General features: G+C 42.1%; 1 protein-coding gene across 4 annotated transcripts in view; it reads left to right on the top strand.

The window, feature by feature from the left end:
* The window catches only part of PDCD1LG2 (programmed cell death 1 ligand 2), a 68,167-nt gene that overhangs the window by 38,421 nt on the left and 13,400 nt on the right, over nucleotides 1–16,346 (top strand). For 3 of the 4 annotated variants that reach the window (XM_019664730.1, XM_019664729.1, XM_019664728.1), the window contains exons 4-6: nucleotides 3,110–3,379; nucleotides 11,208–11,336; nucleotides 16,248–16,294. In XM_019664730.1, the coding sequence (XP_019520275.1) occupies nucleotides 3,110–3,379; nucleotides 11,208–11,336; nucleotides 16,248–16,294 (446 nt within the window). The remainder of the gene's footprint in view (nucleotides 1–3,109; nucleotides 3,380–11,207; nucleotides 11,337–16,247; nucleotides 16,295–16,346) is intronic. The other variant, XM_019664731.1, reaches the window with a different exon arrangement.

Raw genomic sequence — 16,346 nt, 5'->3', positions numbered from 1 at the left:
CCAACTTGGGCCAGTGAAGCAACGTCCTCCACAACTAGACTGAAGAACAAAAACGACAGCAACTTGTCTGTTCCCCTTCCCCCAATTCCCCAATAAAAAAATCTTAAAAAAAAAACAACAAAAACTTACACCCAACAACTGCAGAAACCACTTTATTTCCAAGTGCGTGTGAGATACTCATCAAGATAGTTATCTAGCAAAGTTGCTGTAGAAGATCTTTCTCATTGAGAAGGAAGTTGGGCTAGTTGAATTTTAAGATCACTTCCACCTGAAATTATAAAATGTACTCATCTCTTCCTAAGAACCTCACCCTCAATCCAGCTTCCCCATTGTGTGCTGCTGATAATGATGCCTTTTCAGCCACTTCCCAAATACAAAAGAGGCTGTGGAGACGTCTTTAATGCTGTATAGCTGTAGATGTTGGTCCCTTCCCCAAACCTTGCTGATTCTTTTAGTTGAACATCTCTCCCACCTGCTCCCTCACTTATATATCCTCAGCCCAGCTCCTTACTCCTGGCCCTCCTACCTCTGAAACCACCTATCCATTTGGCCAACAATCTCAGCTTCTTGTCCCAAGCTACCCTGTAGGAGCAGGCCAGACCCTCACCCACAACACACTACTCCTGTGAATCCATGTATTCTCCTCCATCTCTCCCAAAGACCCCAGGGTTTCAGAAATAATCTCTGATATAATGGGATGAAATGATTATGAGAGAACATCACACCAAAGGGAAAGAAGTATTGATAAATAACATTATATGAAAGATAAAGTGAGTACCCTGAATGCATGACTGCGATACTGTTTGATTGCTAGACATAGACCAAAATTTGGCTCCAAGGAAACTAGTAAATGTAACTAGTTCAACTCTTTCAGTAGGCTGGTTCAGAACCTGATTCTCCTCAGGTACTAGTCTGGGTACCAGGTTCCCTTGGAGAACATACCCCTCTTCCATGTTGCTCCATGCCCAGACTTCTGCAGTTACATAGAAAATCATCCTCTTATGATGATTCCAATGCGGAAATCAGAACACTGTAGCTGTGACAGGCATGAGTTCAAGTCCATCCCTCCACCCCAGATTACAGGGTGTTTTCTCATTTACAAAATAGGAATATGAATTTTACCTATCTCATAGGATCCTTGTGTGGTTTAAATAAGATAATGGATATTAAGAGGATGGAGTCAGGTTTTAGAGCCACTTACCCCTGTTCCTCTCCAAGTTCTGGACTAAGTGAGCTACACACAAAAGAATCAATACCAAATTGGAAATGAACTCCATTTTTTAAATTAATAACTGGATGAGCACATGATTTTCTCCTTTCCCCTCTCCCAATTTGGGGGCTTCTCTGGTCATTCACACTGGAGAACATGACTTAGAATAGGAACATGACTATTCCCTCATCTGAACCTAAAAGTCCAGGTTTGCAGATCAGACTCTGAAGTCACTCATCCATCCAGACTCACCAAAAAGAAGATCTGCCCTGCCCACACAGTCATGAGCAGAATCTGGGATACTGTGAGCTGGGAAGATGTCAGAGCTTTCTGAGGCTGGCAGGCCAGCACGCGCAGCAGGGTATGCTTTTACTGCACCAAGAACGTCAACAGAGGGTCACAGGTTTTTAACAGCATTTGAAGGTGCGGTCACATTGCTCTTCAGTGAATAGTGACCCAGTGAGTGTCTTTGGCTATAACTAATCATATTAACAACTCATAATAGGAACACACAGGGGAGGTGCTCAAGGGGCAAAAACTGTGGCAAAGGGCATGAACTTTCCTTCCTCCTCCTCAGTGTGTAAAAAGCCCAGGGCTCAACATCTAGAGAACACTTAGTAAATCATACATATTTGACATTTTCCACATGGCTGTTGTCGTTACCTTAATATAAAATCTCTGTTTACAAAGTTTGTGCCCATTGATATGCCTCCCAACAATTTAAGAAGAAAAAAAAAGAACAGTTTTACCACACCTGTGCCGTATATCTATCTTTACTCCAATGATTGCATTGAAATTCTATTATATTTCTTAAGGAAATATTTTCTACTTAATGAAAGCTAATGTTCATTCCCTCGTCCCTTCACCAAACATCAACAGGTTACTTTCCACACTCCCTGGCATCTGCATATGTTATTAATACTTATTTATTTTTAGCTATCATCTGAGATAACTGGACAATTTGTTCTGGGGTCCTTCCTCTCAATATCACTCGTGTCTATTTTAGATCTGTTTTCCAGAGGGCAGGAAGTTATATCTAATTAATTTACTCAGCATACACTGCACAGAATGGTGTGTGTGTGTGTGTGTGTGTGTGTGTGTGTGTGTGTGTGTGTGCGCGCGCGCGCGCGCGCGTGTGCGTGTGTGCGTGCTGGAAAAGAGAAGTAAATAATAAATATACCCAATTTTTTACTATTTATAGACAGAAGCTAGGTCTTTATTTTTCCTCCTCCTAATATCAGAGAACCAAAGAAAGGGGGAAGTGCAAAGAAAATTTTCTCTTGAAAATGTTAGAAAAAACTCTAAATAAAGTGAGATATGGGGGTTAGCTAGTAATTTTATTTATCCATCCTCTTTCTTCTCTTCAGTCCTTAATTGTGAGACAATTTACAGCAATACAGAGGGTTCCAAAAAATGTATACACATATTTAAAAGGAAAAAACTGTATTAAAATTGTAATACTCAATATATGCTGATAACAAAAGATGAATACAAGTCATGTGTATACATTTTTTTGGCACACCCGGTACAGGAAGCCACAGAGTGTGGTGGCAAAAAACGCTATTGAGATTTGGAATCAAACTTCCAGTGTGCAAATATTGGCTTCACCAGTTATTAGCCCTGTGACTCTGGGCAAAATCTCAACCTCTCTAGCTTCAATTATCCCTAACAAAAATTGAAAATATCAACAATGTCATTTTGTTGTATGGTACGCATTAAATAATTCAATGTTTGTAAAGTAGCCTGATATCTGAAACAAAGGAAATGTTTTAAAAGTTAAAGCCATTTTTACTTAATATTAATAATGATCATTTTATTCATTTCACATGGCATGGAGTACAGAGCTCTACAGGAATAAGAAAAGAAAAGCTTACTTATTTTTCTTCTTCTATTGTCCAGCTTCCTACACGAAAATAAACACTAGCATCCTTAAGTTCCCAGGGACAGATGAGGTAGAGCTCACCTGCCAAGCTGAAGGCTATCCCCTGGCAGAAGTGTCCTGGCCAAATATCAATGTTTCTGCCAACACAAGCCACATGAAGACCTCCGAAGACCTCTACCGGGTCACTAGCATTCTGCGCCTCAAGCCACACCCTGGCAGAAACTTCAGCTGTGAGTTCTGGAATGCTGATGTAAAGGAACTGACTTCAGCCATCATTGACCCTGCAGGTAAGAGCTGCCTGCCGTTCCTAGCTCTACCATTCAGGGCTCAGGCAAGAAATAGATGGCTCTCTCAGAACAAGTAATTTAAGGAGCGTATAATAAAGTGACTATTTATGAAGTTGTGATCAGGATTTAGAGAAACTCTGAAGGATAGTGGAGGACCCTGGAGCTTCAACACGTGGGAAGCAACTAATCCTATTGGAGAGGTTACTGAAACCTTGGAGAAGGGAGCTGTAAGGAAAGCACACTTGATGGGAACTGTGGCCTTCAATAGAGGGATGCTACCGCCTGAGGCAACTCCAAAGGGCAAAGCTGGGTGAATGAATACCCCAACTTCATTCTTCTCCTGCCCTCCAATCTCCTGCTGGTGCCTCCCATTGGCTGAACCCAGCTGGAAGTCAGAGAACAAGGGAGTCCCCCTGGTATGTTCCATAAACATCAATGTCTCAGAGCTCAGAACAGAGTGTTGAAGTGCAGAGAATGGATATGAAAAGGAAACAAAAAGCATCCAGCACGATAGCTAATCACTATGCCTCAGGCAGGGTGCTTTGAGTCAACAAGATGACTATTCTGCTGTGGCTTTGCCGCCAGCCAAATGGTTTGGGGGTTTTACAGGAAAACTGGCCTCTTCAAAAAAATCTTCTAGAGCTTTTGCTGGCTATGCTGAATCTCATACTTTAGAACTCCATACACCAGCAAAAGTTCAAACAATTTTGGAAGTCTGACAATTTTTATTTTTGCCAAGTCAGGACATTTACTTGCCAAATAAGAACAACTAACATCTAGAAATGGGTCATTTTATTTCATAAGAGACAGGTCATTTTATCACCAAGTGCATAAGTTGCCTATTACTTCTGTAACAAACGACCACAAACTTCAGGGGCTTAGGACAATGCAAATTTGTTAACCTTCAGTTCTAGAAGTCAGAAGTCTGAAAAAGTCTTCACTAAGCTAAAATCAAAGTGTCGACAAGATAGCAGAGGCCCTAAGGGAGAACTCATTTTATTGGGTTTTCCAGCTCCTAGAGGCTACCTGCATTCCTTGGTTCATGGACCCCTCCTCCACTTTCAAAGCCAACAATCGCAATACTCAGACCTCTGCTTCTATTATCACATCTCTTTAAGTTCTCCTGCCTCCCTCCTCCACCTTTTAAGAACCCTTGTGACTACACTGGATGCCATCCCTGCCACCTCAACTCAATAATTCAGGATGTTGTTTCCATTTCAAGGTCCTTAATATAATCACATCTACAAAACCCTTTTGCAATGTAGGGTAACACATTCACAGATTTCAGGGATTAGACCATGGACATCTTTGAGGGGAGCCGTTATTCTGCTACCATACAAATAAAAGATATAATCTCAGAATAAAAGACAGTCCCTAGTACTGATTAAATTTGACTTTATAGAAAATTCACTCTGTTGTCATTATATTTTACTTTTTGTCATTTGTCTTAGACAAAGCAGAGCCTGTGATAAAGACTTGTTGGCATGCAGGTATTTGGTGACCCCAGGGAGCAGAAGTGAGAAACTTGAGAGGTTAAGACAGGAAAGAAAGAAAAGCAAATATAGGGATACATTATAAAAGTTGTTGATGTGGGCAACAGAAGCTCAGATATACAAGGGCCACCTGAGAAGCATACAGACAGCCTTCTAAGATGTTTACTCAAAGGGCTTCAGGTGGAAAGATTAATCCATCTGCCTTCACCCCATTGGTTGACAGTTGTCCCCAGGAGTATGAACAGCTGTGAGCTGTGAATGCATGTGGGCTAAGTGAGTTCCCCCAGTCTTCTGTAGCATCAGGGTCATCCCAGGGCAGAAAGTAAATGTCCACTTGATGTGAATCACTGGCTCTGAAGTAAGTCGAAGCCCAACCAAAATTATACCCAATCTATGGCAGAAATCAAAGGAGAAGCTGAGAGGAAGTGAAACAGGACTACAAAAATCTATCCCTTGTGCTGCTCAAGCCCACTCATGCCCTACATTAAGTCCACGGACTCTGAACCGTCAGGCAGGGAAGCAGCTACAATCTCTGCAAAAGATTTCATATATAAGAGTTTGTGGAACAAACTATAGTTCCTGTTGCTGCAATTGATCCAAAGCCATAATTGATACTTGTCATTTGTCTCATCCACCAAACATTCTAGATTTCCGCCACTCAGCACTTCAGGTACAATAATTTGTTTGGCTGGGGGATTCAGACTTTTAATCCTGATAGATCTGAGCCCCAGCTGCCTTGTCCTTAGCTGACTGAGGTTGCTGCAGTTGTTTTTTCATTGTGATTATCGGGCATGGAAGTAACAAGAATCAGAGAATTGGTGGATCCCTGGGCTCTAGACATAGTTTTTATGGCTTCCATTATGTAATAGAATTCAAGTTCTTCATGGTAATTATGACTGATTACTCCACCAATATAATAATTATTTTCTTTGCCAGTGGGTAGAGCTCAAGCCGAAGAGACAGTAGCTGTAACTTTAGATACAGTAGAACATAATCCTTTGGTAGAAGCATTTACCACTAGAAAGCTGGACTTTTAATCCAGTAAACCCAAAATCTGAGGAGATGAGAAGCAAAAATTCTACAAGTTGGTTATCGGAAGCAGTGGTGAGAGGGACCAACGTTCAGCGGTGGGGTAGCCCTGGCATAGAAGCAGCACATGCTTGAGGTGAGGTTGTCAGAGGGAAGTGAGTCAGAGCCTGCACAAAACCATCCATCATTCAGCCATATTCAGCCATGCCTGCAATCAGGGATGGGACAAACAGGGTATGAGTAGGGGCATCAGAATTATCTGCTCCATTTCAAAGTAAAGTAAATCTTATCATGAACTGGTACCACTCAACAGACCAGAGGGAGAACTTTGATGTGACTCAAAGCCCATTAATTTCCTAGTATTGTCTTCTGAAAAAAAACCAAAACAATACCTACTTGATATAGTTCTTACAGGCGGCCAGCTGCATTGTCATTTCTGACCCCCTAATTTTGCACTCCCCTACCTGTCTACACTTCACTACTCCATTCCAACACTAAAATTAGGCCAGCTGCTTTCTAACTAAGTTATTATGGTGAAGTAAGGAAGTAAAGAGAGGAGTCATACTAAGGACCTTGATAGAAGTAAAGACATTAGAAACACACCATTTTTAGGGTCAACTTTGGATGAATATAGTGAATTAGGCAAGTTTGTTTTTCAATAATCTCTCTCTTTTTATCACAGTTAAGACCATCAGACTTGTGAGCTTATGAATATTAAGCTATAATTCACTCATACTAGAGCTTTAGAGGCTTAAGTACTAACAAGCCCAGGAGAATTTATTTTTCCTGAAATTGTGTATTCAGTACTTTGCATGAAATGTAGTTTTCTATTATAGAAGCACATTTAATATAAGGATCTCCACAGAGAAAGGGACCTGAGTAAGATGAATTTGGAAATAACTAGAATCTACCCTTTGCACCACTGATTATATCAGTGTTCTTTTTGTTTTGTTTTTGTTTATGTTTTGGTTTTTTCTGTAGTAGATAGAGAAGTAGGAGGACACACTGATCGTTCCTCTGGAAGTCTTGAGGCTATGAGAAGTTAAGACTGAACGAAGTAAGGTGCTCTCTCTCTCTCTCTCTCTCTCTCTCTCTCTCTCTCTCTCTCTCTCTCTCTCTTTCTCTGAGCCAGCATAGATGAATAAATAGTCAACAGTTGTGGGAAGGGCCTGTGGAGTCACATCAGAGCTTGGGGTCTCCTAGGATATCACTCATGAATGCAACTGGTAGGGGGATGGAGAAATCTTTGTGTAATTAGAGATTCTCATCCTAGTCTGACCCATCTTTCCCAGCTTCATATTCATCCTACTATCCCCTGACGTGGATCCTCTGCTCCAGTCAGCTTCCCTTCCTCACCAAGTACTCTCTGAACTTGCTTGCACCTCTCCCACCTCCATGGCTTCTTTGTTCAGGCTCTTTATTTCACATAAAATATCATTATGCACTTCTTTACCAATTTCAAGCCCAACCTCTCTCTAGGGCAGCTCAGGTAACGCCAAGATTCAAGAGGTCTTCCCTCATCTAGCCTCCTAAGATCGATTAATTGTACCATTTCTTTGTTTGCCTGTGACTGTATTTGTCTTTTCTCTTTCATTGCTATTTTGGGGTTTTTTTTGTTGTTTTTTTATTGAGGAATTAGGGGGATGGGAACAGTGCTGGGGAATTGGGGGAAGGGGAACAGACAAGTTGTCATTTTGTTCTTCAGTCTAGTTGTGGAAGACTTTGCTTCACTGGCCCAAGTTGGCACCATCATTGTGCTCTTCCCGGGCAAGGCAGATCAGTCGCTGGCTTCTGGATGGCTGCTCACTGCGGCCGCTGGCCGCTCACGCTGGCTGCTGGCTACACACGGTAGCCCATGGCAACCCACTGCCACAGGGGCTGCAGCCTACGCCGTCACTGGCGACTCATGGCAGCCCAGCTCCAGGTTGAGCTGTTGTTCAGCATCTTAGCTGTAGAGGGCAGTGTCACTGGCCCTCATATGTGGGATCCGAACCAGGGCCCTCTGGCGTCCCAAGCCAGTTCTTAACCTTCGCGCCACTCGGCCGGCCCTCTTTCATTGCTATTTTATTTTCCATGTATTTCAATCATTCACATGGGTCTTCTTTATACCCCGACTAAAGCAAAAGCAGAGTGCTTTGCCTGTATTAAGTGCTCCATAAATGTCAGATTAATGGGCTGAAGACTTAGTCTTAGATGATCTCATCATCCCAGCTGCCAGGTTGTGTGGACAGCCAGGTCAGAGAAGTCCCCTGGTTTGTGCACAAATACCAACAAGAAAATAACCAAAGTCACACATCCTCCCACAGATTCCTAGCTTCTATTTCTCAAAGGCATTTCCAGTTGTCTTATGACTGTCTCCTTTGTACTCATTCTCATAAGTTGAGTGGCTTACTGATGACTTCTTTGATCCACCACAAGCTTCTCCAGAAGTTAATGAATCAAACAAATACAGCAGTGAAATTCCGGAGGTGCTCCCAAGTCTCTAGAATGGATGACTGAACATCTTAACACTGAATCAGAAATTAAGAGACAATGAGATGATTTTCCTTTTAAAACAGAGTTTCTTCTGCTGAGTCATTTGCTGCATTTTCATTACCAAATGTAATGAAACTGGAGCACAGGAAATAACTATAACAAGGTCCTTACAGGGCTGGCAGAGACCTGGCAGTGACTCTGGCAGTGGTGAAACACATGGGCTCTGGAGTCAGATGGACTTGAATTTCAAATCCTCTCTGCTACCTACTAGCTTTGAGAACTTGAACATATGACTGGGCCACCCTAGAGTTGCCTCTCATTTGTATAATGAGAGTACATAATGGTAGATACCCTATAGAATTATTGTGAAGATTAAATGAAATATGTTTGTAAAGTCCTTAGCACTCAGAAAGTATGGAAGCTGGTAAAAGATATGGCACCTTTAGCAAGAGGTGTGACTTCCTTGTGTGTGGACAGGACTGTGGGTGAGGATGAAACAGTTTTCCAACTGCATCATCATATCATTGTTAAGTAGCATCCAAATATTATAAAACAATTTAGAAGAATATGTATTAGGATATAGGCTAATGTAGTGATTCAAACAAGACACAAGCCTATTTTTTTCACATGTAATATTTAGAGACAGAAGTTGGTTCAGAGCAGATAAATACCTATGTTCCATAAAGTCATTCAGCAATCCAGGTTCTTTCCATCTGTTGTTCTGCCACTCTCCAGGGTGCTATCACTATTGAATGGTCAAAGCTGGGTCACTTCCACATTCATGTTTTAGTCTTCAGAAAGGAAAAAGAGACATATTCAGTGTTTTAAGTCCAAGACTCAGAAGACTCATTCTCTTGGCCTGAAGAGTGTTTACGTGGCTGGCCACACCTAACTGCAGAGGAGACTTAGGAATGTAGTCTCTGGGAGGCCTTTTGTAGTCTCTGGGAGGCCTTTTGTGCCGCTAACACCTAGCTAATACTAGGGAAGAAAGGGAGAATGGATTTAAGGACTAAGCAGCAGTCTGCCACAAGGTGACCGATGACAAGGAAGATCAGGCTAGACAGGCAGTCAATTCAGCCCAACAAATCCTGACTGACACCTTTCATGTAGCTGGTCCTTGGCTTTATAGAGGGTTCAGAGGTGGCTTAAAGACTTGACACTCCAACGACTTACAACCTAAGTAGACTGGTGTCCTGTTGGATGTTCAGTGTTCAAAACTCTTCGGGGATGATTAGAGCTTTTGTATGTGGAAGGGACTATGAGAGCACCTGGACAGGATAAGGGTTTGCATAAAGGCACGGAGGTAGGGACCTCTCCTGTTGTGGGAGCTGTGAGGGTCCCAGGACTCGTTGGCTCACCGTGCTACATGCAGCAAGTGCTTAAATAGCACTTCCTATATGTGAAGGAGCGGACTGTAATCAATGTGGGTTATTCATGTATGGTGAGAGATGTTAACTACACTTATGGTGGTGATCATTTCACAGTATATACAAATATTGAGTCATTATGTTGTACACTTGAAATAAATATAATGCATGTCAATTGACTTCAACAACAGAAAAAAATTTTTTTAAGTATGGGTTATCCAACATGTAAAGGAGCCCATCAATCCTTTTATTCATTAATTTTCACCATACTCTTTTTGGATAGAGACAAATATCTGTGGGGCCTGAACTTTGGAGCAGAAAGATCTGGGTTTGCAACACTGGCTTTGCTGCTTACTTAGCAGTGATGACCTTAGATAGATAATTTAGCAACTTTGGGCCTTACTTCCTCAACTCTAAGATGAGGAGCTCAGGTTAAATGACATCTCCCTTCGCAGCTAAAACTGTCTGTGGTTCTCAGCACCATGGTAGGGGAGGGGAAGGGCCATTTGCAGGACTGGGACCTTTCCTCCTGAACAGTTTTGCTGTGTTTTTCACAGACTAGGCTGATACATTCATTCTGTATGAGTTACTCCATAAGGCAAAATTCAGGCTTTTGGAAAGGGCACAGTTTACTTTGGGTCCCCTTCCATCTCCCTATAATGAACCTCCTCCAGTCCTGTCCTTTGTCACTCTGGGGCCCTCATTCTAACCTGTAGATACCCAGAGCTCTCCTTTACAAGGCTTTCTCCAGGCTCCAAAATTACTCTCTTATCATCCACCTCTCTACTAAACTCATCTTTTTCTCAGTGCCAAGACCTTGATTAGTTATGACAAAGAAAAGGGCTAGTTGTAGTAATTCACAATGACTAGATTTTGTATATTAACACTGCCTACAATATTTTATTTTTTCAAAAGGATTCTGTGACTCCTTGAAATTGAATAACTAATGGTATGGATTCTAAGCATTGAGAATGCTTGAAAGAGGAGGAAGACACATTTGGGAGCTGAGGGACTGTCCTACTAGAAAGAGAGAGGATAATGATAGAAAGAGAGAGAGAGAGAGAGAGAGAGAGAGAGAGAGAGAGAGAGAAGTAAAGGAAGGAAGAAAAAGAAAAAAAAATTATAGATATGTCAGAATGATGGAAAGCATGGAATCTGGAATCATACAGTCTGGATTAATACCTCAGCTCTGTCACTTACTGTATAACTTTGGGAAAGTTTCCTAGGCTCTCATGCCTCCCTTTCTTCACTAGTAAAATGGGGGTCATAGTAGACCCTGCCTCATAGGGTGGTTGTGAGGAGTAAATGAGCTAATATATAAAGCACACATAGAACAATACCTGGTATGAAGTAAATGCTCAATGCAAGCTGGCCAGGTTGGTTATAACCCACTCTGAAGGCCTGCTTGTTGGTTTACTGCTAAGCTACCATATAATTGCATTCTGGTCCTTTTCTTTTGCCCAGGTGAGATGGAACCCAAGATCCCTCCGACTTCGCTGCTTCATATTCTCATCCCTTTATTTGTCATTGCTTTAGTGTTCACAGCTACGATATTCCTAAAAAAACAACTCTGTCAAAAGCTTTCTACAAAAGGTGAGTTTTATTCATGGTAACCAAACGAACGAGGTGTCTGCAGTGTGAGGCTCTGCTTTGCCCCACTGGCCTATCGCTTCTCAGTTTCACACTAAATCCACTCAGGGCTTATGAATTGCTTTGGGCTCCTCCTGATGATTTTTTCCTAGGAGAAAATGGCTCTAGTCTTCAGTGAGCTAAAATCCTTACACTGAACATTTTAAAAGGCATGCTTTGTTCCTTCCTGTGGCTGAAATAGTTTGTTTGGTTCTTTGAGCTGAGAAGTATCACTGGCCTCGTGAGATTGGTGTTATGTTGGCAATGCAGACCTCTGTGGGGGTGGCGATGCAGAGTTCACTGGTGGGAGGATGCCGGGATCCTTTCTGTTGATTCCTTCAGTTTTCACTTCTCTTTTCCCCATTCCGGGTATCAGCTGGGCTAAGCCCCCCACATCCCACCTCCAGGAGTCCAAATCCCTTGGTTGGGTAAGAAAAGGAGAAAGTGTGTGAGGCCATTTGGGGGTGGGGAAAGGACCAGTTTGGTGGTGCCCTGCAGTCTTTCAGTAGCTCCCCCACTCCTATTGTGCCTGCTGCAGCCTTTGAGCCCTGGCCAGAATATCTGCAGATCTATGTAGTACTTTCCTAAACTGTCCCATTGTCAGCACCCAGCAAGCTCCTCCCAAGATCTGCACACAGCCTTGTCTATAGAAAAGGAAATGACATCTGGAAACAGTTAAATAGGAATTTGGGGCAGTCACTATTTCAGGATTGTGGGTTTTTTTAAGTGGTTGTTATCCTACATTTACAATCTAATTTCTATATTCTCATCTGCCATGAATTTGTAATACTCTATTTTTGTCCATTGCCCTACGCATGCATTAGCTTGGGTAATATCCACAAACCCCTCTACTGTGGAATCCAAGGAACTATTATTAAAAGAAAGGGGGAGTTGGGAGGAAGAAAAAAGGGGAAAAGGGACAAGAAAGGAGGAAAAAGAGAGAGATGGGGGAGGAGAGAGAGAGAGAGAGAGAAAGAGAGAGAGAGAGAGAAATGATGAGCTATGTGGAGGGGAAAGGCGCTTTACCGTAAAGGAGGAATTACGAGGTCTTGTCTGGAAGAACTTTGACTAAACAGAATCACTTCTGCAAATCTACGACCTCAGAGAGTCATGAGGGATGCAGTTCTTTACAGTCTTGTCTTCTGCCATTCTTCTTTTACCTCCCACATACATACCTCTCAGAAATAGCTTTATACCAAGGTTCCAGACCTGGGGGCTGAGAACCCATTAGTCACCTCAGAAATGAGCATCAGAGCCTTCTGTTTCTACTCCTTTTGGGAGAATGAAATGGAATTACACTCAAAGGTGGAGCAGAGCAAATCCTCCCCTCATCCCTCATCCCAGTCTCAAGAGTGAGTGAGGACATCAGTAGCTCCTGGGTGCTAGGCTCAGGTACCAGCTGCAGTGGAAGGGATTTGTTACTAATAAGGGTTAAATGAATAATTTTGCAAATGATTTCTTTTTCATTTTAAATGAACCAGGGTGAAATCATGGTTGCCTATATAATAGCCCCCCTCTCTAACTCATGTGCATTGGGATCTGCTTTCTTACATGGCAAACATGCAGATACACATGAGGAAATGTGTCTGCCATGAGCACAAACTCAAGTGTCACGGGAAAAAGGTTGAGAACTGCTGCTGCTGTGGACAGAGCTTTAAACAAGGGTCAGGAGGTTAGGTCTGGGCCTGGTGCTGCCACTTGTTGGTTCTATGATATTGCTGCAAATCATCTAACTTCTTTGAGATGGTTTTTCTGTCTGTAAAATGGGGAGCGACATGGGAATTACATTTTGCAGCTGATTGACTCAACCTCACTGCCACTACCATGGTTCAAGCTGGACTAGAGCAGAACCCTCATAACTCATCTCCCTGCCTCCACGCCTGCCACCTTCAGTTGGTCTATTTTCACTTTTAGCTAGCATAGGCTTTTAAATCCTCAAACTGGCCATGTCTCCTCTGTTCAGATCTCTTCCATGAGTTCCCATTGCTCACTGGATGAAGCCCCAACGAGTCCTGGGTGGTGCGACTCATGTCTCCAGCTTATACAATATCATCATCACTTTTGCTATCCAAGCTCTAGCCTTACAGGATTTTCCAGTCTTCAGAGACTTCCCACTCTTTCAATTCTGAGTTTTCGCATACAGTATTGCTCTTCTTAGTATACTTTCTTCTCCTTGTCCACCTCTGTTGCAGTCATCCTTTAAATCTTAGCTAAGCTGTCACTTCATCAAGCCTCCCCCTGAATCTACCCCATCACCACACCCATTACATTAAATCACCTTGTCAAGTGCTTCCATAGCACCTACTTCTCCTTTCAATATACTCAGCACACAATTACATATCTAGGTCCTTTTATTAATAGCTTGGGCTACAAATGTAATTGCATCTCTTTTAATGTTCCAGTTAAGTCCTCTCGCACCCACCTGCCCATCTCAGCAAGGAGTCCAATGTCTCTCTCTTACAGCATGTACTTCCTCACTTCTGACAAACGGTCAGGAAGCTTACTTAGCCCACAGGGCCAGTGCTGCTTCCTGACACTGTTCCCAAAGCAGGATCCTCCGGCTGATAAGGGAGGAGGGCCTTTCTGCCTTAACCATAGCAATACCAAGCCACCCCCTTCTGCTCTCGGCCTTCAGGTTGAGCCTGGGACACTAGTCCTGACTTCCTTATCCTGAGTTCCTCTTAAAGCCATTGATGTCCTGAACTTCTCAGTCTATCAGAGAGAGTCAAGGAAAGAGGTCTCAGTCCCTTTCCACCCAGAAGGCTCCTTGGCTCCTAAACAGATTTATCCACCTACGTCTCAGCAACAAGTTCTGCACACCAAGGTGTATCGAGAGGGCAGCCACTGTTAGTCCAGAAAAGGTTCTGTTTACCACCTTCATCTAAGAGGAACCATTCTACAGATCTGGGCTCCAGGGTGACTTGCTGGGTTCCAAAGAAGTTAACAACTCTTATTGCAAGAACAATGTCAAGTTCTGCTTCATCTGCTAGTCTTTAAGCTGCATGAGTACAGGGACTGTGTTTCTCTTATTCACCAATATATGTCCAGTGTCTAAAACATTACCTGGCAAATATAGACGTTCAATAAAATTTAAACATTGAACTTAACTATACGCAAGTACATATGCTAACCTGCCCGGTATAATATACTAGCCACATGTGGTTTTAAATTTAAATTAAATAAAAATTCAATTCCTTGATCACATTTTAAGTGCTCACGCATTGTAAGTGCTCAGTAGCCACAGGGGGTTGGTGGCGACTGTATTAGACAGAGCATATATACAATTATTTCCATCTTTGCAGAAAGTTCTACTAGACAGCATTGTGCTAGACCCATTTTCCACTAATTTCACAAAAACTGCTTGAGGCAAGGAGTAGTGTCTAATTTGTAGATGAAGAAATTGAAGCTCAGAAAATATTTCTAAAGTCATATAGTTGGGGTTTGAACACAGGTCTGTATGACTCCAAGACTTATGGCCCTTTTGTTGCAAAAGTGCTTAATAAAAATTGGTTCAATCTGAAGAAATTTTACATTATACATTTTCTTTGGGAAATGGAAGGAGAGAGCCTCAACCGAAATAATTGAGTGATTTGTTCATTAACTTGCTGGGCTGATGGCAAAGCCAAAAATAGGATCCAGTAGGAGTTACCAGCTATAGAAGCCAGTTCTCTGTTTCTCAAACTCTCTATGGTAAAGAACCAGTTTTTGTTTTTTCAGATTTCTAATATGTTGGAATCGATACTTTTATAATATATATTAAAAACAAATTACTGAAAAATGAAATGGAGAGAACAAAGACAAAGCAAGTCCAGTTTTTACTGGATTTAATAAATCTAACAGGCCATTTGAATAAATATGACCAGAAAAAAGTATAAAGTAGTAAAAGAATTACTACAAATTTTTCTAAATGTTTACTCGACTTCTGTACTTATCTCACCGTGGACTGATAACAAACAGTTCACCTACCAGTACCAGCCCAAGGACTGCACCTTCAGTGGCAATGCCTTAAATACCGAGCCAAGACTTTACTTTGGGATGTAAACCAAAGGCTAAATATGCTGACTTATGGGTGCATAAGAACCACAGAGAATGGCAGCACTCACCTCAGGCATTAGAGAGGACTTCACTGAAAATCCAACATTCCAGGGCAATTCCTATGGGTTACCCATTGGGCTCCTTTCAAATGCAACCCTCTCGGAGGAGACCATAATGCTGAATAGAGGCCCAGGATGAGGGAGTTACTAAAAATCTGGTGTACAGAGCAAAAGCAGAATTAGGGATGGACCCAGTTCAGGAACCCAGAACTGCAGGAGATAGACATCAAGACCTGAAAGAAAATCTAGAAGGAGGGAACATGTGAAATCAGGGATTGAGAAAGAGATGAAACCAGGGAAGCAGTTGGCAGTAGCACCCTGTTACGTGAACTTGTGCTTCTGCCCCCTGAGTTACTTTGAACCAGTATCAGTCATTTAAACCTCAGTGCAAATTAATTGATCAGACCTTCGGCTCTGTGTAGAGCAGACCTGAAAGAAGTGGCAGTAATGACTAAAGCAGAAGAGGTAGAGACAAATCTGGAGCCAGACATATATCCTGGGCTAAGTACCCAAAGTAGCAGCCCCTCGGCCTCTGAGCTTCTGAGGGGTCAGGGGCAGACAAAGGAATGGGAAGTGGGGGCATTATTTGTTCATAATTTCTGCCTAAAGGTACAGTTTTACATTATACATTATTCAGGCTGAGGTCTTAAGCCACAGTAGACGATTGGACTTCTATATGTGGATTTATTTGGATTTACTTTTTGTTCTGCCAACTTTTAGCCTATAAACAGAATAATTTTCTTGTTAATCTTATTCTATTTCTGGAATTTTTCTTTTTCAGACAGAACAAAAAAGATCACCACAATCAGGCAAGAAATGGACAGAGCTGTGAGTATTCATTTTTCTTTTCTTCATCACTTCTTTTTCTCTCCCAGCTTGA

This window comes from Hipposideros armiger, unplaced genomic scaffold (assembly GCF_001890085.2).
Source record: "Hipposideros armiger isolate ML-2016 unplaced genomic scaffold, ASM189008v1 scaffold_429, whole genome shotgun sequence".
NCBI classification, from domain to species: Eukaryota; Metazoa; Chordata; class Mammalia; order Chiroptera; family Hipposideridae; genus Hipposideros; species Hipposideros armiger.
Note: the sequence above shows the minus strand (reverse complement) of the source record. Positions and strands in the feature narration are given on the sequence as shown.